The 23,773-nt window shown below is 40.8% G+C and overlaps 1 protein-coding gene across 11 annotated transcripts in view; it reads left to right on the top strand.

The window, feature by feature from the left end:
- The window catches only part of MYO1B (myosin IB), a 170,127-nt gene that overhangs the window by 143,111 nt on the left and 3,243 nt on the right, over positions 1-23,773 (top strand). For 9 of the 11 annotated variants that reach the window (XM_053273726.1, XM_053273736.1, XM_053273747.1 and 6 more), the window contains 10 exons: positions 415-483; positions 2,259-2,345; positions 2,610-2,696; positions 6,414-6,500; positions 9,127-9,201; positions 10,107-10,241; positions 11,194-11,300; positions 15,222-15,354; positions 15,876-16,028; positions 16,228-16,355. In XM_053273726.1, the coding sequence (XP_053129701.1) occupies positions 415-483; positions 2,259-2,345; positions 2,610-2,696; positions 6,414-6,500; positions 9,127-9,201; positions 10,107-10,241; positions 11,194-11,300; positions 15,222-15,354; positions 15,876-16,028; positions 16,228-16,355 (1,061 nt within the window). The remainder of the gene's footprint in view (positions 1-414; positions 484-2,258; positions 2,346-2,609; positions 2,697-6,413; positions 6,501-9,126; positions 9,202-10,106; positions 10,242-11,193; positions 11,301-15,221; positions 15,355-15,875; positions 16,029-16,227; positions 16,356-23,773) is intronic. The other 2 variants (XM_053273756.1, XM_053273763.1) reach the window with 2 other exon arrangements.

The raw sequence follows: 23,773 nt of genomic DNA on the forward strand, positions 1-23,773 counted from the left end.
TCTATCTTTGCAAGAGCCCCACCACTTCAGATCATCAGGAGAGGTCCATCTTTGGGTGCCATCAGTTCTTTTGGTGTCAGCCTGGGCCCGGGCCTTCTCAGTAGCCACTCCTTGGTTGTGGAATGTCCTCCCTGTGGGTATAAGAGGTTTATCATCCTGGAGGACTTCAGGAGAACCATAAAGACCCATCTCTTCAGCCTGGCATGTTTTATGTTAATATTTTAAATGGTTTTATTTTTGACTGTGAGCTGCCCTGAGCTATTTGTGTCTGGGGGGTATAGAAATAGAATGAAATAATGAATAACATATACTTGCAAAGACTGATTTGCAAGAATGACTTGTGATTTTAGTATTCTGATTTAAAAATTTAAAAAATCCAGATTTGATATTTGCACACATTTGTTTTCAATACAGCAACAAAAGAAATACCAACAGATTAAGAGCTCTGCCATCGTAGTACAGTCTTATATCAGGGGATGGAAGGTGAGTATGGTTAATAGTATGAGTTTGCCCATTCCCCTTTTCTTTTGTGATTTTAGCACTGGAGATCCATTGAGACTTCCAAGTATTCAAAGCTAGAATCCAAAGCCTTCTGTCAGAAATAACCTGGTGTTAGTTATTGCTGGGGGGCGGGGTATCAGTTCCACCACCATCATGATCAAGAATGCGCATAAGTGGCACCTGTACATAGACAGAAGCTGTTCAGGAATAACTCTCTGCTGTTACTTTCCATGGAACATGTTGGAACATTGTGCCTCTTCTCTTCTTGGGGCAGAGAATGTTGATGTGTACAAAGTACACACAGCTTCTTAGATGACAACATCAACTTGTATGTGAGATGGACTCAATATTGCCTGAACCTCATGGATATAGCTGGTTCCTGAGCTGCCATCTAAAATGGCAGAAGGCAGGGCATTAAACTGCTCCAATGAGAATGCTCTCCTCTGATTTAGAGTGGTCAAATTTGTAAGGTATGCCACTGGCTGAGGGAAGTTTGAGAAGCCACCTGGAATGCTACGAAGGTTAACAAAACTTAAATCAGATTGCTTTTCTATATCCACAATATGTTGTTTAATAATTTCTTTGGTGGCATCATATCCCACTGAGAGTAGATATTGTGGAGAGAGGCCATATCTGCTCATTTTTAAGGGTGTGCACAGAACTGGCTGGCCTGGTTCGGTTTGAATGCAAACTGCACTCAAACCAGGCCAGTTCAGTCCAGTCCACTTCGGTCTGCGGGGGTGGGTTCACAATTTTTAAAAAATTAAAAATATTAGTACCTCCTAGCCCCTTTGGGGGGCTTCCTAAAGCCCACCGGCCTCATTTATCACTGACATGGCCCGTCAAATAATCCTTTTTGGCCTGTTCAGGCCTCTGTTATTTGGCGCAACGGCCATTTTTCCTGCTGCCGTGCATGCTCAAATGGCCTCTGCGAGGCCTGGCAAAAAGGATTATTTTACAGACCATGATGGTGATAAACAAGGCTGGCGGGGGGAGGGGGAACCTTTGCGGGACACACATACCCACGGCCTTTAGGAAGCCCCCCGAAGGGACTAGGAAGTACTGAACCCCCAAACCAGTTTGCACATCCCTACTCATTTTATCATGAAGGCTCTTACACCAATTAGAATGGAACTCATCTTTCAATATTAGAGGGGGGCCAGGCCCTGATGTTCAAAATGTAGTTCTAGTCTTAATGTTCTTTAAACAAACCGGACAGCAGTGTACCAATTTATACTGTGCCTGTGCCAAAATAATATAATATGCAAAACTAGTTAAGAGCATTGTGGGTTACCGGAATGTTGTTTGGATTATTATGCTTAAAATCTTCTAATCTCCCCCACCCCTCCAAAAGTCTTGTTGAACTTAAGCTTTCTCTAGAATCTGCATTGCATGCATCTGTTGAATATTTTAAAAACAGGATTGGTTGTAGCTTCAAATCCTGAGTCATGATCAGAATTAGAGAGGTCTGGGAAAGCTAATTTAGGCTCCAGACCTACTTGTGTACCAATAATAACTCGGAGGAAATGAATGCTATTTTGCTCCCATTGATTGTGCAACACTGTATATTAATGGGTGGAAGCATCTGCCCAGGAAAATGCTGGACAGAACTGAATTATATTTTCAATTAAAGAATACCCAAGTATTTGTCCCTCCTAATGGGGGCGGGGCGGGTAGGTGGGCATCCAATAACTCATATCCTTTATAGAGCTGTATTGTTAGTATTTAACTCTTTCTTTGGGGTTGGGTGATAACAGGCTCGGAAGCTTCTTCGAGAACTGAAGCACCAGAAGCGCTGTCAAGAAGCCGTAACCACGATTGCAGCCTACTGGCATGGTGCTCAGGTAAGAAAAGACACACAGACTTTTGTTGTTTCAGAGCCACTGCATGGAGCAAAGATCACCTTTTCAGTTTAACTTTGGCTACTTGGTTGGCATTTCTCTTTCTTGAGGCTGTATGCTTGAGAGGTTTCAGTCTCGAAATCCAGTACACATTTTCATTTTTGCTGTATGAAATGATGTGGTTTCTTTCTTCCTTCTTTGTCCATTGGGAAGCTGAAACAGCCTTTTCTCAAAGTTTTCTGTAATTCCTTTTCAAATACACCACAGGCGCGAAGGGAACTGAGGCGGCTGAAGGAGGAGGCTAGGAATAAACTTGCTATTGCTGTTATTTGGGCTTACTGGCTTGGATTTAAGGTACTACATGCAAGTGTCATGTGCCCCCTTCTTTATCCAACCTCATCAGTAGTAAAAAAGCAAGACTTGAATCATTTTTACCAGCTTAGTCAATGTAAGCATGTGATCATTGATAACCTTTCATTTCCATCTTTGTCACACTAAACCTGAAAAATTTCTATACTAAAAAATTCTAGGCATGCCCAGCGTATGACACTAACTGCTTGCTAATGAGCCATTCAAGATCAAGATTGAAAATGATTAGACTCTAGCTCTAAAATGCATTCAACTAAACTTGCATGTCTTCGAACAAAAGATCATTATTAGCATGCACATGCAGTAATTTTTAATAGATTCCTGCACTGTTTAATTGAACTTTTTTCAATCTAATTATAGTCATAGCAGCGCACGTATGTTCTAACCATGCCTCAATACTTCACATTTTACAACAGGTGTGGATTTTTTCATCCCAACACTTATGACATCGTTTCCTCCATTGGACACTATAAGTTAAGACTCTGAAACTTAAGACCCAGGGACCTGCCCTTTAGGTGGCCTGCAGCACTCCTTCATAACCACAAGCTGTTGAACCATCTTAAGGATATCCTTTCTAGTCCTCAGTAGCTCAAAGGTGCTGGCCTACTAAAGGCTGCTACTGCTTGCCACAGCATCATTCTCTCTATAAATTCCATTTAAATTAGCCAGGCAGGGGTCAAGAAATTTGGAGTGTGTGTAACATGCAACTTGCAGCATAGGAGAAAGTTGTGAAATGGCGTGATGGTGGCATTGGTCCATAGAAAAGGGCTCAGGCTCACAGGTTAGGGGACAGCTCTCCCTTTTTGCATGTGAGGGAATTCTGACAATTAAGCAATGGCACAGAACAGGGGGTATAGTCGGGAAGCTACAAGGTGTAGGTGAGTGCTCTGATGGGGAGGGAGGATCTGTTGCTGGTAGTGCTGAAGAGCTTTTGACAAGAAAGAAGAGGGAGGAGGTGAGACATTGATGTGGGGGGGAGGGGGAGTTTAAGAAACTAACTGCTGGTCCTCATCCCCCATCAAAGCTAGTGGTGCTTGGCAATGAAAAATCATGCATGTAAAACATGTACTATTGTCTATCACGGAGCTGCTGTGCCATCACCAGTGAGCCCACCCTAGAACTCATTGGCTTATATTGTGGGAGGGCCATAGTTCAGTAGTAGAGCCATGCTTTGCATGCAGAAAGTCCCATGTTGGAAAATACCTTTTTGTGAGACTTTGCAGAGCTGATGATGAGCCACATAGAAAGCTCAAGAATAGGTGGACTAATGAGCTGACTCCATATAAAGCATCTTCATTTGATATCAGGAGCTTTGGTAGTCCAAGAGCCTGGGTAGATGTCCCTTTTTTCAGACCCCTGGTGTAAGACTTGTTGCTAATCCGTAGGGTGTAGTTGGATACTTTGCACGTTTTGAGATATTTGAGATAACTGCTAATTGTAATGAGCCAAAAGTGACTTGCTCAGGAAGAAAAATTTCACCAGTAGCCTGGCTATACATTTATTTATTTTTAAATTTCACTTAGGTGAAATCTAGATTTCAGTGGTGATATACCAGAAAAGGTTACTTGAGGGTTGCAGGTCTAAAGAATCAGGTAAAGCATACAGGAGAACCCCGTTATTCACAGGGGTTCTGTTCCTCGCCTACTACTGTGAGGAACAGAACCATGAGTAATGAGGCATTATTCCTATGGGAAACTGAGGGTTAAGTTTCAGTATGGAGGGAAAGTGCTTAAAAGTGTGTGTGTGTGGGGGGGGGATTATGAAATTCCATACTGTACCATGCTCCGTATGTCCAGGAATACCCCGAAAGCTGTGAAATGCCCCCACCCCCAACCATGGAAAATTGTTGGGAAAGTGTCTTTTCCCAAGAAATGAGCCACAAAATTGCTCTGACGGACAAAATGGTGCCCCGAAGTGACCTCCACGGTCACTTCCAGCCCTCTAGGATTTGCTGATACATGGGTTTTAACCCTGTCATATCCACTGATACTGAAAACGGGTGTCAATAGGACACCCCACGGATATGTGGAACCATGAATAGCAGTTCCATGAATAACAAGGTTCTACTTTATTACTAAAGGAAAATGGCATTGGATAAAGCCATAGGTAGTCTTTCTTGGAACTGGATTAACATACTTCCTGTATGTTAAGTAACAAATAAATAGGTTTGACTGACTTATAGGTTCAGGTGATTTAGATAAAGGAGGCTTGACATGAATCTTTGACCGTGAAGTGACTCAAAGGTAGTCGTATCATTTGGCTGTCCCACCACCATGTAACCAGCAATGCTGAGTGAGTAAGTGAGTGAGACACAGACTGACCTACTTAACTATCTACCTAAGGGTTACACAGCCCTCAGGGACATATTTCTGGAAGGTGAACAATACTTCTGGAGGCAGGAGAGATCAGTTAAAAAAAAAATCCCTCCCCCTCCCATGTCATGCTTTGCTGCTCAGGAAGTCTCTGGCTGCATTAGGAGCTGTCTCTGTCTGTGAGTATGCAGCTCCTTCTGCATCCTCGGGCTGCTTCTCTGGATGTCAGTCATGGAGAGGAATCCTATAGGTCAATAAGCCTTTATAAGGAACTGTCACTGTTTGCAGAATGATGATAAAAGGATGGAGCTGTGAGGCATTCTGTTTCTTCTTGATCAAAACACACTAGGACAAGTACACTGCAATTCATTTCAATATCATTATGTCCTCTGCTAAGAACTTAAGTGTGCTTCCTTGTATGATCTCTTGTTTAAATAAAGATCTAAATAACAGGCCATGCTTTTTGGAGATCTTTCAAATAGTAAAATTTGCAAGACAAACCTATGATAAATACAAGGTGTTAATGCTGCAGGTGCATAGCTATAGCTGCTGTTTGTAATGTTTTTTATTCAACAGTTTAGATATGATAGATGTCTGTCCTTTACTAATACAAAAATACCAGGAAAAAAAATAACAAAGTCATGCCTGCAATGAATGCATTGATTTATTTATTTTTTTGCTTTTAAAAAAAGTTTGTTTCCCCTTTCCCCCCCTTCTCATGGCATACTGAAATCATGTTTCTGTGGTGTGAAACATGACATAGTGAAGTCATGTTTCTGTGATGTAAAGTTTGTGACATCCTGAAGTCATGTTTCTGTGACATTCACCCATGAATTTAATGTGGCAATAAAGAAAAAAACAAGCAAACTCATTTACAAGATCTTGGAAGAAACTGCATTGGCATAAAAGTTCTTGGAATAGTATAAAATTGTAGATTGATGGATATGCCCTAATCAGGGATCACATGTATGATACTTATATTCAACCCTTGGCTGAGTCTCTTTGTGCTTCAGATACCTGCTGTTGCTGAACTGAATATATAGGCTGGCTTCTACTGCTTGATTTGAATTAACATTCCTAAGGGCTGCAACTGTGAAGGAAGCTTTCCATTAAAATCCAGAACCAATCAGCCTCTATGACTGACCGACTTAACATGCCATCGATGAGTGCTAGCACCAAGAGAACTTCTGCCACTTATAGTCCTTTATATGCAGCTTTATCAGCTGTACTCTGACTCTGTCTTTGCACTGACAAGCTATTGGTGTTAAAGGTTGCCTCCTGGTCTGCCATCTTCCTATATCAGCTGCTCTGTCAATGAGAGAATCTTCTTTCTGGTCATTGTGCTGTCTGCATCAGGCTGTCTCTGTGATTCACTATCTAAACGTTTTAGGCTCGAAGGGAGTTGAAACGCTTGAAGGAGGAGGCTAGGCGCAAGCATGCTGTTGCAGTCATTTGGGCTTACTGGCTTGGACTAAAGGTACTTTCTCAACTCCCTTGTGTCAACAATGAACTCAATAAAGCGTGGCATCTACTAACACATAATACACTTCTGGTGCTCTGGGGTTGCTAAAGCAAGCATGATCTTTAAGTAAATTATTTTTTCCCATGGACCTTGAAAACAAACAAATCCAAAAAACCATTGCACTGAATGTATGAAATTGTGTTAAATGAGTGTGGGTTTTTTGTTTTTAATATATTATGTGGCTCTTTTTGGTCTGAAGAGATTGCTAATCTTGCCCAGAGTGTGGACTGTCATTGAGACAATAAATTGCCCCAAATAGTTTTTAATTAAAGGGATGCAGTCACAATTAGTGACTTTTACCTGTGTTGGCCACACCGTTGGAGGAAGTGACTTTGGGTGTTCCTCTTCTTCCTTTCCCCTTGCTGCTGTAGGAAAGGGTTGTGCTTATAGCTTTCTTTGCCCTTGCTGGTACATTACAGCCCAGCATTTCTAAGCATAGAGGATTGTCCGTTTCCCTTCAGAGTGTTCCAGTGAGGCTGGATCCTGGCAGGATGGTGCTTCTAGACCAGCGCCTGAGAAACCTGCAGGGCCAGTAGCAGACTAGTAACTGAGTCATGTTCATTTGTGTGAACTGGTGGTTCCACATGGGGGCTGCATACAATTTGTGAGTTTGCTTCAGCACTTCCCACTTGGCTGTGATCACACAAATTGCAGCAGTCACACAGGAATGTTTCCAACTGAAGAAGTGAATTGACACACAGGACAACACCACCGTGTGAGCCTGGCACAGCTCTGGGGCTGCTGTGACTCCCCCCACCACACACACACTTTATATGTGATTGGGACAGGTCTGCATTTGAAGGTGTATTTAATTTATTGATATGCAGGAGAAAGTGATACAAAAAACTAGGATATCACTTTCCTTTAAGGAAACCTTTTTTAGTGTGTTGAATCTGAGCTGAAGCATTGTATCTTTTGCAACTGACAATTTTTACGAGTTCAAATAGGATCCCATCCACAGGAGTGGCCTCCAGCCCCTCCAGACTTCTGCAGAAAGCAGTGGTCCAGTTCAAGGAGCCCCACCCACCCACTCAGAACACTTTTGCCACATCAAGGAACACAGCTCCATATGCTGTAAGGGAGCTACTCTCCAAGCAACTATTTTTGGTAGTAAAACATTTCTATCCTCAGGAGATTTTATTATTCTGAGGTAAAAGCAGCCACATATTTCTTTTAAGGGCTTTTCTTCTAGGGATCAATTTATACTTAGTTTGAGTACACTTAGGAATTTTGTGTTTGAGGTAAAATTGGTAACAGAGTGGAAGGTCAGTGGTGTTAGACAACCAGAAGTGGGGATGTGTGTAGATGTTCAGTGGCTAAAACAGTTGCTTAGCCTGTAACGGCTGTTCTTTGAGAGTTGACTCATGCACATACTTGCTTGTGGCTTATATTGCTATGTCTTTGCTCTTTGGATGGTTGGATATTTTGAACTGAAGAGGGGGTAATCTGCTCCCTGCTGATGTGGCAAAGTCTTGTTGCTGTTGGATGAGGTGGGAGGGGACTTGCTTTGAGCTCTCTATTATTGCTTTCTAGAAAAGTCTTAACTTATTAGTGAGGCCTCCTGCCACAACCGAAAGTGAAATTATGTATAGGCCGTGCTTAAAGAACACAATTTACAGGTAGGTAATTTTGTTGGCAGAGCTGGGAATGGGTGCCAGTCCACCAAGCATGCACTTCTACTTCATTAAAGTCATTGAGAGTTTTGCCATTGGCCGCTATATATTTGTGTAATGAATAAGATTTATGCATATGCTGCTGACTCTTGCTGGCATACAAGCAAGCCACTCAAAGGTTATCACCAATCTATGATTATCTGTGTGTTTGTGACTCATTCAGGTGAACTAACTAATGGTGAACTTCACTGTTCCCTAACAATGGACTTTTTCCAAGTATTTGAATAGAGGGATCAAATCTGTATCTGGAAAAAGTAGATTTTGAGCTAATTAGTTAATTCCAAGTACTATGAAGATCATTGCTTGAAAGGGTCTCCAACGTCTTATAAATATGATGCTGTCTGGCAGCATTAATTGTGACAAGGCCTAGTACTCATTGATATGGCACATCTATGTCCGGACTGTACCACTTCAGACACTGTAAATGGGGTATCACATAGCTGAATTTTCCTCCATAAGAAACAAAATTTCCTGCAGGTAGAAAACTAGTGCACATGCAGGGACTTTTATTTATAGAGAACCGTGCAATCAAGTGAGGACTCATAACAACAGCCCTGCTGGATGAGGCCCAAGGCTTAGTCCAGCATCCTGTTTCATACAGTGGCCCAACAGATGCCTCTGAGAAGCCCACAGGCAAGAGCTGCGTCTGCAGACTATCTGTAGTCTGAAATGGTACAGCACAGGCTCAGCAACAGAGAGAAGTAAGCCTGAGAATGCCTTGTATCATTGAGGAGTAGTTGTACTTTGCCTGTGTTTATCCTGTTTTCTGTATCTAGAGAACCCAGATTATGCTGACTTTTACAGAACACTCCTGAAAATTCATCTATTTGTAATTCAGTGCCTGCATTATGCTTGTGAGTTAAAAATAAAATAAACTGGTTATTTACTCTGAGATTTTGATTTGCCAGGTCCGTAGAGAATACAGGAAATTTTTCCGTGCCAATGCTGGAAGGAAAATTTATGAATTTATACTTCAGAAAATTGTACGTATTTCCACAGCAATAACTTTGTTCTATATCCATTCATTTGAAAAGAATAATAAACTTGGTACATGAAATATTTCTCATTATACATAAAATGGATGGTTTGAAGAATCTACTGTTTTTATAGTACTTAGAAAGTAGCACTTGTGCTTCTAATTACCTAGATTATTATGCTACTGACATAAACAGTACATACGGTGCTCTTTTGCATGTACCTGGAATGTAACAAATTTAAAGAACAACATGTTTTCCTGTATTAAACAAAAATAATTTAACTTTTGAAGCTATAGCATGAAACTGCCTCCTTGAATCTATCAGAGAATTCATTCTACTGAAGTTTTTTCATTGTATTGCCTCACATATTGTCTGATTTGACCCTGCATAATTTTGCAAAGGTTAGAAGTGGAAATAAATATCCCTTAGTGCCAGAAACATAAGCCTTAGCTCCTAAGCTGAAAATACAAAAGGCAACTCTTTCAGGGGCTATGAGAATTTCCCTGCATTTGTGCACCCTTTGGGGGGCAGGGAGCCATCTTCATTTCTTTTGCTTTGCAAATCACTTTGAAAATATTTTTGTTGAATGTTCTTCAATATGAATGTTCTTGATAATATGCAATATGTTGGCTCAAGGAAAATCCACTTTGACCTCTAAAGAAGCTGAAATATGTGATGTTGAACCTTTATGTTCCCTGTTAAAGGTTCAACATCACATATTTCAGCTTCTTTAAGAGGTCAAAGTGGATTTTCCTTGAGCCAACATATTGCATATTGTCAAGAACATTCATATTGAAGAACATTCAACAAAAATATTTTCAAAGTGATTTGAGTCATATGAAGCCTGTTTGAATCATTCAGTATTAATAATTGATGAATTGAAACACCTTTCTTAATTGTTCTTAACATAGATGCAAAAATATTTTTTGGAAATGAAGAATAAGATGCCTTCTTTATCACCAATAGACAAAAACTGGCCAGCAAGGCCTTATCTGTTCTTGGACTCAACTCATAAGGAACTAAAGAGGATATTCCACCTGTGGAGGGTAACAGCATTATTCAAGAGATTATGTTGTTGTTTTCATGAAGTGGGTTCTTTTTAGGAAGAAAAATGTGTTCTCTAGTGACTGTGAAGAATATTTCATTGTCATAGAGTGGGTCCATTCCAAAGAGAATGAGTTGCTCTTAGATCCCATTTCTTAGGAGGGGAGTCCAGGTTGGTTTCCCTGTGAAAATTGTCTCAGCAGTTCTTGTATGGCCATTAATCTTGTGAGTTTTCTATTAAATCCTGTTTACAAAAGCTTAAAATGTGTCTGACTTTAAAATAAGTAAAGCAAAGTCCAACTTGAGCAACATGTACACGTTACCTGGACAGTTTTAGAATTACCTAGGCGGGTTGGTTGACGCTGGAATATTTGTGTCTCTGCTTACTAATATGTGATGTATACATCATACAATTCCGTTTAAGAATTTAAATTGTCATTTAAGATGGCTGAATTAAATTGAGAAGTATAACAAATGTAGGGCAGTTACCACATTTTCCAATTAATGTGTGCTTTATCCAATCTCTGGAATTTACTCCTGCTGTATACCTGGTATGTATGCTAATAATTACTTTCAGAACTGCAAATGAGGTAGCTGACAAGTTCATAAATGTAACTGTCACCACTGTTCGCTTTTTTGTGTATCAAATGAGTTTTAGCCTGAGTAGTTACTTAAGCAGCAGATGCAGACAGAAGAATTTGAGACTTTTTACACCAACTTGTCTTGCCTGTTCTGTAGCAAGCTTGTTCAGAGAAATACGGTAGAGTAGGTAGAAAATGAGGTGTTTCTGCTGCTGCTGATTGCTGTGTTCATAATTGCATGGATCACTGCATCAATCTGGAACAGCATTAAAATGTGTATCTGGAGCACTAAGTGAATTATAGCAGACATGATCCTCTCTTGAAGCTCATTTCAAGGAGTAGTTTTGTGACTAATCTGTTACACCTTTTGTAGTGTAAAAAGTACAGAGACCAGTTCACGGATCAGAAGAAGCTTGTGTATGAAGAAAAACTGGAAGCTAGCGAACTTTTCAAGGACAAGAAAGCTTTATATCCAGCCAGGTAATGAGCCAATTATTCAGGTGTCTCTGCTGAGGCTACAAGATAAAATGGCCTCATTTACATAGATTGGGGGAAATTTGCTAGAAAACCTTACTTATCTCTGCTAGCAGATGCTGCCCATTTTAGCACTTCATCAAATTGCTTATTCCCAATGCCCTGCCTTGAGAATTTATTTTATATTGCATGGATTATTGGCTTAATAAAATTCCTTCCATGGTTTTACACCAGAAAATTGAAAGCTAATTTGGGTAGGCACACTGAAAAGCCCATATATGAGACCACTAAATTCAGGTAGTATGGAGAATAAAAGTGGATGTTGCTTGCACAGCATCTCATCATAATGTGTGAGGAAAAGCATTATCCAGAATTGGGAGTGAGGATCCTTTCTAAGGACTGCATTTTAAAATTGTGTCAATCTCACAGGTTGTAGGTTTGTCTGTTTTGTTTTGCATTTGCACAGCCTGCTCTGCCACTCTCAGCCCATTCACACAAACATCATTCTAAGGAAGATCTGCTTTTTAAAAGCACCTCAAGCTGAAGGTTTCATTCAGCAGAGGTTCAATATGGACATATTGTTATAGACTATTGAATGGCACAGTCCATGTAAAAATGGGGCAATCCGTGCTTGGAAAGTCTGCATTTCATAGACAGATGATGATATGATATGGCACTTACAGTAGAACCTCATTATTTGCGGAACTGCAATTTGCGGGTATCTAACTGATAGCTGTTTTCATTATCCGCAAATACTAATGAATTAAAATCCACGTATCCGCAGTTCCTAGAGGGCCAGAAGTGACAGTGGAGGTCACTTCTGGCCACCATTTTGTGAGGAGGAGCCATTTTGTGCCTCATTTCTTTTCTTTTTTTAAACCCTCCCCCACCTCGTGGTTTTGAGAGGCATTCCTGAGCACATGGGAGCATGGTACAGTAAACAGTTCACATTATTTTCACTTCTTTTTTTTTAGCAAGGGTTTTTTACTATTTTTTCACGTTCTGGAACCTACCCCACATTTTCCCCTATGAGGCATAATGCCTCATTACTCACAGTAGTCGGCAAGGAATGGAACCCCCGTGAATAAAGAGATTTGCCTGTATTGTCTCCTCCTTTTTCTTTACCTCTGATGCCCAAAAGCTGTATTGAAACCAAATAGGTACCCACTTTCCTTTCCTGCCTAGCTATAGCAGGTTTTTTTAAAAAAATGTAATGAGTTGATTTAGAAACTTAAGTTCTCAGGGGAGATAAAGTAAACTTAGCATTTTGGGAATCCATCCAGAAGCTTCCGGCTCTGCTTTACATGGTTGTTGTTTTCTTTCCTGAGCCAGCCTTTGCTCAGGTTTTAATCAGATATTCACTGCTGCTTGACTGGCTGGGCTTGGGCCTGGATCTAAAGCAGTGAAGTGTGGAATTAAGTTTTAGAGGCCACAGCAAACTTGCAAGAAGCCTGATGGGAAAGAGTTGGGTTTGGTCTACAGACCAGCAGTTGCCACCACTGAGCTAACAACGAAGGGGCAGTTCTCACACGAGACTAAGGATGAGTCTCCATGTGATCAGAAGCTTCCTGGTGGCTGGAGGAGCGATTTCCAGTGCTTGCTGTAACCGCCTGCAGAGAGCTCTGTTCCGTTTCTTCCCCAGCACTGCTCCCTGCTTGTTTGCCTGCTCAGACTCCCTCAGCATCTGGCTGCTTCTAGCAGTAGTAGAGAGGAGCAAGGAAAAGATGATAGCACGAGGTTTTGTTTGGACCCTGCAGCAGAGCAAAGCAATGTCCATTGGCCACGTTCCACTGTCTAGTGCTGTAGACTGCAGGAAGGCTGTTCTGTAGAAAGCACAGCAGCATAAATTTTGAGATAAATAAGATGTAGGGTGCATATAAAAACCAGTGGATCTGTGGGGAGTGGGTTTGGATCAGCTACCGATACCTACTTGGGTATTTCCCCGCCCACCCACCACCCAAGTTCTTAACTTGGTTATATGACTGTTGCTTTATCTTATCAGTTTCTCGGACAGGTAGAAGCCTGTCTGCGTGTGTTCTGATGAATCTCAGCCAGCACTGTTTGTTCCAGAAAGGGGGAATACATAGTTCATATTGCTTAAGGAGGTTGTAACACAGGCTACAGTTCTTCTTTTTTTCCCTTTGGAGGCAGGCATCTTTAGCCAATGTGATAAATATGATAAACATAATTTAAAAAAAAAAATTAAGGGATGATTGCTTTGAGAGATGTTAGTCTCTCTTCAGTTAAGACTTATCTGGTGGCATTTTGTTATATTTTTGTGTGTCTCTTGGTTTGTTGGGAGTGTTCTCTAAAATGTGGCCAAGTGGCTAGGACATTTGGATTTTTTTTTTTACGAAAGACTGTGTGTTGTGCGTTCATATCACGGTTTGAATCTGAGGGGAAGGTAGCCAGAGATGATGCTCTAGCATCACACAGAGTACTGCAAAACATAAAAACTGGACTGCCAGCTCAGGAAGTGCCAAGCATCATTGTTTCATCCCCTTCAAGTGTGAAACTATTGAAGTTCAAGAGTGGTCTTGTGATGTTTCTCTCTCTCTCAAACTAATCTAAAATTAGCCCACAAATATGTTCACATTTATTTATTTGTACACCACCCCAAACATTTGTCTCTGGGCAGTTAACAATTACATAAAACAAGTTAAAACATACATACAAATCTTAAAACAATTTAGGCAATCTAAATATCAAAAACAGATTAAAACTAAAAAAAATTAAAAGCTGAAAAAGCTTGGGTGGTGGGTTTTCAAGTGCTTTTTAAAAATAGTCAGAGATGGTGAGGATCGTATTTCAGTAGGGAATATTTATATAGTATTTCTGAAAGAACTGGAAATGTTACAGGCCTTATGGATGGAAAACTGGAGTGCTTGCAGGCATATGGAGGAAACCAGCAGGCTTGGGGTGACTTGCAGATGCATCTGTTTCACAAAAAAATTGGAAGGGAGAATACCCCTAAGGGGTGGTAGTAAAAAAACAAACCCAGATTGCCCACATGTTAGTCAGTGGAACAGAATGTTCATTAACTCAGACAGTTAAGGCAAGCAAGATGGGTGGATCTGATGGGATTCAGTGGCAAGGAGTGGGGAAAGGAGGGCTTCAGCAAAAAGAGCAGGAAACCCCTCAGCTTGAACAACCCTTCTTCTGAGGGGAAAAGCTCTTTAATAGTCTCCACAGAAGAAAATGCTGAAACTCTGTGGCTTTCTCACCAGTCAGGTAGCCCTCTTCTATTTCTGCAGAGGAATGAGTCTGACAGTTAAAATCTCTCAATATTATCAAGTATTGCCCTCCCAGGTGCTGGTGGGCAGATTTTGAGAACATTTCCTCACAGCTCCCCAGCTTTATGGGGACACTCTAGGGATTCAAATAAACACAATAAGACTTAACAGAAGAAATGGCCTTAGGCCACTCTGTAGCAATTCCACAAAACTGAAGAGTCCTGCTGCTTAACAATAAGGGCTGAATGAAAAAACACTGGCACTGAGCACCAATATCCTCCCCCCATCAAGAAAACAGAAAAAGTAAAATTTGCACCTGAAGTTAGATCCAAACTAGAGCAAGGACTCCTGCCTTTGTTGCTAGCTCTTCCGTTTTTTCCACCATGCTCAGCCACAGCTCAGGTAACACATGTACACCAGGAATGTAGTGCAACATTTTGTAGCGGGTCCATCCTTGTATACTTAAATTAGTCACTTGCTGCACAATTCATGATCTGAAAGAGAGGAAAACATGAACACACTTTTCCAGTTTACAAACACTTCTCTGCTTGATCACATGAATGGAGTTATTAAATGCCCCAAGTTGTGGCTATTTGAGAGCCTGCTTGGAGATATGTTGGTGTGATCCCAAATTCCTCTTTTTATTAATCCCTTATTAACTTCAGTCACCCTTCATTTTGTTTGTCCCCTAAAGCGTTGGGCAGCCTTTTCAAGGAGCTTACCTCGAAATCAGCAAGAACCCCAAGTACAAGAAACTTAAAGATGCCGTGGAGGAAAAAATTATTATTGCTGAAGTAGTAAACAAAATCAACAGGGCAAATGGGAAGGTTTGTATACACAATGAAGAAGGATCTTGATGTGTCATAGAATTTACTTTTCCTAAAGCATATCATGATTTCTTGTTTGGTCCAATTTAATTTCTTTGATTCATAAGATTTCTACTCTCTTTCTCCATTTGAAGAGATAGCAAAACAAGTTGCATTTAATAATCAATTATTTCTGATGTTATATGTAATCAAATTAGCTTTAATGTTGTATTTAGAATAGTTGTCCTTGTGGGTGATACCATATTTAAACCCATGAGCATCAATCAGATTTGTAACCTGTCTTGACCCTAAGTAGCTTTTTCCTCATAATATTCTCCAAATCACTGGTAATTAAATTCCATTTTACAAACAGGAAGTTAGCCTGAAACGTCTACTTTTTACACTTTATTCATTGTACCAGATTAGTGCCACCTTTAGTCCCCCAGACTTAAAAAATGTTGACACATGTATCTACTTGAAGACTTGTTTACTGTTTAACTGGTACTCTGATGAGCTCAGAAGTTGTTGTTGTTCTTTCTCAGTGCACTGCTAGGATTTTCTTGCTCACAAAAAATAATGTCCTTCTTGCCGATCAGAAGTCAGGGCAAATCAAATCAGAAGTTCCTCTGGGGGATGTCACTAAAGTGTCTATGAGCTCCCAGAATGATGGCTTCTTTGCTGTGCATCTCAGAGAGGTGGGTATCAAATACTGTGTGGTGAAAAATGATGTATGTTATTCAGAACAGTAATGCTAATACCATAATTGCAATCTATTTGGAATGAAGAGAAGGTTACTGGTATCTGTCTGTATGCACATATATATATGTGTGTACGTATGTGCCCCAATTCCTTTGAGTAATTTTTCTCAATCACTAGTTCTCCTTTTTGTGCCAGGGATCTGGAGCAGCTGGAAAGGGGGACTTCCTGTTCAGCAGTGATCATCTTATTGAAATGGCTACCAAGCTTTATCGTACTACACTCAGCCAAACCAAGCAGAAGCTCAACATTGAAATATCTGATGAGTATGGTTTATGCTTTGCCTCTTTTAAAATGCTTCTATTCAAAAATGCCTCTTTTAAAATGCTTCTATTCAAAAATAATTTACCATCAAAATATTAAAACACACGTAAATAAAATCTAATACATGTAAGTAAAAACTTGACACTAAACTCAGATAGCTGCTGAAAAACAAACCATCAAGAAAGCACATTAAAACAAGGAAGACTTCCACTGCTTTCAGAAACTATGTAAGGAGTTAACTTTGATATAGCTTGCTGGGCATGGAGTGCCACCCTAGAGAAGGCCCTGCTTTGTGCCTCCATTTTCTCACCTAGCCTGACGGAGGTTGTAAGTGCAGCAGCAAAAGTTGAGGTTCCTCCCTAGGCCAAGCTAGTTTTCACAAAGGAACTTCTGCCAGCCATTGTCCTGTATCCAGCACCCTAATCCTATTTAAAGCCTAACCACTGTAGCTCAGCTGCCCATGTTAGTAATAATTCCATTGCTCAAGCAGTCATTCTTCCTGTGAATAAGAGACGATAAAATCAAACTCTCCTAATAATCATAGTGTGTGTTCTTGTAAAACTGAGTCTTATACATTCCATCACTTTCTCACTCCGTTTTATGGCTATAAAATTGGTTGCTTGCAGGAGGGTCTGGAAGAAACGGATACTTGCACATATTTAGATGTTGTATTTTTGGCATAAGCAGAAATGTCAGGGTGTGTATTTGAAGGGGAACGCTTAATTTCTTAATATAATAAAAGTGCCCTTAATTTACTGAAGCTTAATTGTCTGTCCTTTACATCTAAAGGCATGAGACATCCTATTTGAAGTCTGGTTTAGTGTTTAGCAGAGAGATGCATGCTTACTATAATCAAATATGGCTGTGCTTGACCAGTATTTAGTACAGAGGTCTGGTCTGGTTTCTTTCTTTAATGTCTCTAATAATGAGAAGTCAAGTCTTTTATGCAGATTGATCACTTGCATGTAGGAAATTGCATTGGGCCCCATGCGCACACCATCACATGTGATAATTCTGTCTCTCTATGTTGTTCTGTAATCCATTGCCAATCTGTGCCTCCCTTTACATGCATCCATGGGGATCCTGAGTGAAGCAGCGCTAGTAATAATGACATGTCACCCTACAAGTATTTTGTCTAATAAATCATAGGCTAGTCTATCATTATAGCCTAGGTTATGATTATTATCAGTCTAATATTACTTGAGATGGTAACGGGGGCTTTTCTCACTATGAGCCATAACAGTTGTTTGTGATTGTTGGCAAGAGTGTGTAAACTTTCCACCTCAAAAGTCCATTGATAGTCATGGCCCATCAATAGCAGGGGTGCATTTGAGCCTGCCCTTTAAAAAAAGTGTGTGTGTGGGGGAGAAGAACGAGAGAGAGAAAGAGAGAGAGAATATGAATGTATATGTATATATATATATACACGCACACACACTCCTTTATTCAGACCTGCCACTCTGCCTCTACCAGCCACACACAAGGAAATTGCACAGTGGAGAATGTTAAAGCTCTGAAAATGATTTAGCAGCTGTTATGGCTGCCAGACATCTACTACCCGTAACTGAGGAGAAGGACCAAAACCAAGCATTAGATTTTTGCCCAAGAATGATGTTATACAGGGTGACACAAATAAGACAGACCCAGGTTAAGATTAAGAATAAGATTTCACACCACAGAATCAGTTATCCCACCAAAACTGAATTAGCCTGTGAATGACGAGAAGTTAAATGAAATCCATGTGGGTTTCAAATGTAGTCTCAAGACATCTGCTCAAATATTAGTGAAACAGTTGAGTGTAAATAGGGAATCTTACTGAAGAGCACTTTAAATAATTGCGTTAAAACCATACAAGATGAGTGTCATCCCATGCATTAAAGGCTGCCTGCCTGCAAAACACGTGGCATTTTGCCACTGGTTCCAGCAAAATCTGATGGATGAAAATGTGAGGGACCTAACATTCATCACTGATTAAGCTTGTATCGGACTACAGGAGAACCTTGTTACTCGTGGGGATTCTGTTCCTTGCCTGCTACCGTGAGTAAGGAACTGTGGGTAACGAGGCATTAGGTCTATGAGGAAAGTGGGGTTAGGTTCCAGGGTGGAGGGGGAAAATTTTAAAAGCCCCCAAATGGGCCAGAACCTACTGTGATGTGCTCCCTGGGTCCCCCATGTGCCCAGGGATGCCCCCCAAAACGACAGGGGAAAGTCAGTTTCCCCCCAGAAATCTGCCAAAAAATGGCTCTACCTGTCTCTTCCTGGCTTCCACGAGACAAAATGGCAGCTGGAAGTGACCTCCATGATCATTTCTGGCCCTCTAGGAACTGTGGATACATGGGTTTTAACCCATTAGTATCTGTGGATACTGGAAACGGGTGTCAATAAGACACCCTGTGGATACACAGAACCGCAAATAGCAGTTCCACAAATAATGAGGTTCTCCTGTATACCATAATTCCCCAAACCATTTTTACTGGAGTACTGAAAAACTGAATGAACTCCACAATATCTTCAGTACTGTATTCAAAATTACTCCACAAATTTTTTGCGAGGGGAAGTCTCAGGAAGATTAGTGAAAAGAGTTGAATCATGCCTGGAAGCGAATGGAAGACATTTCCAACATCTTTTGTAACTTATTGTAACAACTGCAATTCAGATTAGTTACTAGTTAACAATAAATAATGTCTTGTTTAGCAACAGCTGGATCCATTTTATTTGTGTCACCCTGTATTATTCTAATGTTCATCGTTGCTCTAGCAATCATCATCTTCTCCGAGTTCTTTGGAAGGTAGAGCACAATGAACTTTGAATAAATGTTCACTTTGTATCAGTGGTGATTGAAGGACATTGCAGAATATTGGTACAATCCTGCAGACCATTAGCCATGGTTGGTCACTGGTTGTTTTAACTCAGGGTGTGTGCCCCAATGTTTATGATGCTGTCCATTGCAGCCTAATGCTGGTTTTTTCACTCTGTGGATGTGCTGAATGGCAGAGTGTGTGAGGGGGAAGAAAGGAGAGCAGGTGAAGAAATGCCCCTTCAGGTCAAATCTTCAAGAGAAGCCACTGCTGCTGTGGAAGCGCTGGGTTAGTAACTCATCTGGGATTCAAGCTGAATAGCGGGAAATATGTACTCTGTAAAAGATCTGAAAAGTGCAGGCTACTTTCTCCCAGGAACAGTGCAGTTCATTGGATTTGTAGTTTTTGGTTTAAGGCCAAAATCCTTTTGAAGTGTGTTGAGTTTCTGTTGGAAGCTTCCCTCAAGATAAAATGCTAGATAGAGAGGCTGTCTCTCCTAAAATGCAGTGTGTTTCCCTGTTTCTTTACCAATGGGTGCTGTCAGAGTTAAGATGCTATCTTTATTGTTTCCGGTGCTCCTATAGAAGATATTTGAGTGAGGGGAAGTATTCAAGAATGCTTTAATTATCTGCAAGCCACTGGGAATCCTGCCTATACACACTAGGAAATGGACAGCTTCAAGAACCATATTATAGAGCCAAGGAGAGATGGGTATACTTCAACAGGCAGTTCTAAAACTTGGAGAGGGCTGCATAAGAAATGCACTTGATATAAACAGAGAGCTCTGTGAAAATAAGAACAATATGAAAGAGGATTTTAGACTTGCAATGAAATTAAATAGATTTAAAATAAACCTTAACTATTCATAGATCTATTCATATCTGTGTATATACTAAGTTGCCCAGTTGTGTTGTAGTAGGTTGAAAAGTTCTACCTAAGAACAAAGATGTTCCTTAGCATTAATTAAAAAAAAAAAAAAAAACCAGAACATTTTAAAAGGAAGCTTGAAGTTCTTCACATGACTGAGAGAACTCTGAAAACATCATTGTACTGTGTGTCCAAAAAGAATCCCCAAACACAACTATAAAATGACAGCATGTACTTATACATTTAGGGCATGATGCAGCCAGGTTTGAACAGTCCAAGATGTATTGATGCCAATGGGAGAGAGTTAGGCACAACTCAAAAGGATTTTAAATATGATTAATTTTGACAGGATTCTACCCATAGTTACTCTCGTCAGGAGGACGGGGCTTGGTCTGTAGAGCAGAGAGTCCTATAATATTTCAGGCTACAGGTGATGAGGGACTGTTTAGGGAGTCTCTCTCCTCCAACAGGGAAGAGGATAGGAAACAGAGGGGGGGAAAGGGGAGCAGGTCTCTGCAAAGACGGATGTGTGAGTAGCTGATATATCAAAGTATTAGAAAGGCTGAAGTGAGTTCAGGGATGGATGGGCATATATAAAAAGAGGAACAGAGATGAGAGACTACGTTGAAATTCTGGAGATCAGCTGGAGCCTCTACTATTGACCCCGCAGAAAAAGTGAACAGTTTATAGGAAAGATGGGCTACTACCTTTTTTTGTTTATAGGGCTAGTAAACCATCCCCTCATTAGAAAGAGAGTGTTAATAAGCTGCCTTGGAGGGTAAAATAACCTCATCCCAGAATACATTGGCTAGCAGTGATTTCATGAATGAAAATATGGATCTGTAAATGGGCAGTGTGCAATTAGAACATTACTTTCTTGTGCAAGAGGAGAATTAATGAATTCCCTTGTATATTCCTGCTTCCATAAAATGAGATTTGTGGAATTCGTCCATTTTGCCCCCAGGAAGCTAAAATAAGATTCCATGCATTATAATAGTGCTATGAAGAGTATCCGAGGCTTCCATCAGTGAATAGTACACACCTAGAAGAGAAGGTATTAAAAATAACAACAAAGTAGACTATTGAAAATTCAAATGTGTTTGAATTTATTTCCTTGCACTGAGTGGCGGGGGGAACTCTTGGTACTAAATGTGGTGAGGGCTCAAATATAGCTGAAGCCAAATTTCTCATTGTTTCAGCCAGTGGTAGAACTTCTGCATACCATGTTGAGTCAAACTTGAAAGTAAAGTCAAAGTTCGACATCCATGTCTTTTCCATTGCACTTAAAATAAAAACAAAAACTAAAGCATGCTAAATGCTGTAGGACATTTATTTATTTATTTATTTGTTAGATTTATATACCACCTTTCATTAAAACAATCCCAAGGCGGTTTACAGCAAAATTTAAATACAAGATTGTAAAAAAGACACAATTAAAATATTAAGCTAAAAATATAAAACAAATCTGATTAAAAATTTAAAACACAAGCATAAAAGCAATACAAAATACAAAGAGCAGCAGCAGAGACAATCAAATAAAAGCCTGGGTAAAAAGCCACAATTTAACATGCTTTCTAAAAGCTGTGATGGAGACCGAGGAGCAAATAACCACTGTGAGAGCATTCCAGAGTCTGGGGGCAGCAACAGAGAAGGGCCTGTCCCGAGTGCATGACAGCCGGGCCTCTCTCATTGTCGGCACCTGGAGCAGGGCCCCCTCAGATGACCTCGTCAAGTGGGCAGCAACCCTTGGGAGCAAGCAGTCCCTCAGGTATCCCGGGCCCAAACCATTAAGGGCTTTAAAGGTCAAAAACAGCACCTTAAATTGGACCCGGAAACAAACTGGTAGCCAGTGCAACTCTTTCAGAATGGGTGTGATGTGCTCCCACTGGGTGGCTCCAAATAAAAACCTAGCTGCCGCATTTTGCACTAGCTTCAGTTTCCGGATATTCTTCAAGGGCAGCCCCACGTAGAGCATGTTACAGTAATCCAGCCGTGACGTGACTAAGGCATGGCTAACTGTGGCCAGATCTGCCTTCTCGAGAAAGGTAAGCAGCTGGCGCACTAGCCGAAGCCATGCAAATCACAATAAGTGTGTCAACCAGGGTTAGCCCATATGCACAGAAATACACAGAGAGCCAGCGTGGTGTAGTGGTTAGAGTGCTGGACTAGGACCAGGAAGACCCGAATTCAAATCCCCATTCAGCCATAATACTTGCTGGGTGATTCTGGGCCAGTCACTTCTTTCTCAGCCTAACCTACTTCACAGGTTTGTGAGGAGAAACTTAAGTATGTAGTACACCACTCTGGGCTCTTTGGAGTAAGTGCGGGATATAAAATGTAAATAATAATAATAATAATAATAATCAGACATCACCAAGACCTGGCAATGGCTTAAGAATGGCAACTTGAAGAAAGAAACAGAGGGTTTAATACTGGCTGCACAAGAACAGGCACTAAGAACAAATGCAATAAGAGCAAAAGTCAAAAAATCCACCACAAACAGCAAGAGCCGCCTTTGTAAAGAAGCAGATGAAACCGTGGACCACCTAATCAGCTGTTGTAAAAAGATCGCACAGACTGACTACAAACAAAGGCATGACAAGGTAGCAGGGATGATACACTGGAACATCTGCAAAAAATACAAGCTACCTGTAGCCAAGAATTGGTGGGACCATAAAATTGAAAAAGTTGAAGAAAATGAAGATGTAAAAATATTATGGGACTTCTGACTACAAACAGACAAACATCTGCCACACAATACACCAGATATCACTGTAGTCGAGAAGAAAGAAAAACAAGTCAAAATAATCGACATAGCAATACCAGGGGATAGCAGAATAGAAGAAAAAGAAATAGAAAAAATAAGAAAATACAAAGATCTACAAATTGAAATTGAAAGGCTGTGGCAGAAGAAGACCAAAATAATCCCAGTGGTAATTGGCGCCCTGGGTGCAGTTCCAAAAGACCTTGAAGAGCACCTCAACACCATAGGGGCCACAGAAATCACCACCAGCCAATTACAAAAAGCAGCTTTACTGGGAACAGCCTATATTCTGCGACGATATCTATAACCATTGACAATAAAATTCTGGCACCCCAGGTCCTTGGGAAGGACTTGATGTCTGGATAAAACAAACCAGTCAATAACACCTGTCTGACTGTGTAAACAAGAAATAATAATAAAAATAAATAATAATTATTAATAATAATAATACCTGCAAAGGATTACCAAATGCCAGTCATGTGTGGCTGCCAAAGGTGCATCTAGGTAATTTTGGAGCTAGACTTAAAGGCAGGGGTGCAGCTAGGGGAGAGGAGTCCCATGTTCACCCCTCTCCCTGGCAGCCCCTCGGAGTGAGAGAGATCATGAAGAAAATAGGATGGGGTGGAGCTGGGAGGCCCTCAGAAGCTCAGGGGCCTGGGTTCTTTGAACCCATCCACTCAATTATAGCTATGCCTCTGCCTAAAGACTTTTAGAGCCCCACTGCCCCTGTTGCAAGTTAAGCATCATTTTTTAACACGTAGGTTCTTGAGGACACAAACTACACCACCCAGGAGAGACTAAAGAGGATTTGGGGGGCCCCAGGGGGTGTGGAGGCCCTGGACTTTGGACCCAAAGTCCAGGGGTAAGAGCGCCTCTGGTGTCTGCCACCACACACACACAATTCAGTTTCTGGCATCCCATTGCAAATGTTTGTGGGTGCTTGGTGTTTGTTTGTTTGTTCACTTGTTTTGTGTTTTTTTGAATTATGGTA

This window comes from Hemicordylus capensis, chromosome 1, assembly GCF_027244095.1.
Source record: "Hemicordylus capensis ecotype Gifberg chromosome 1, rHemCap1.1.pri, whole genome shotgun sequence".
In the NCBI taxonomy this organism is placed as follows: domain Eukaryota; kingdom Metazoa; phylum Chordata; class Lepidosauria; order Squamata; family Cordylidae; genus Hemicordylus; species Hemicordylus capensis.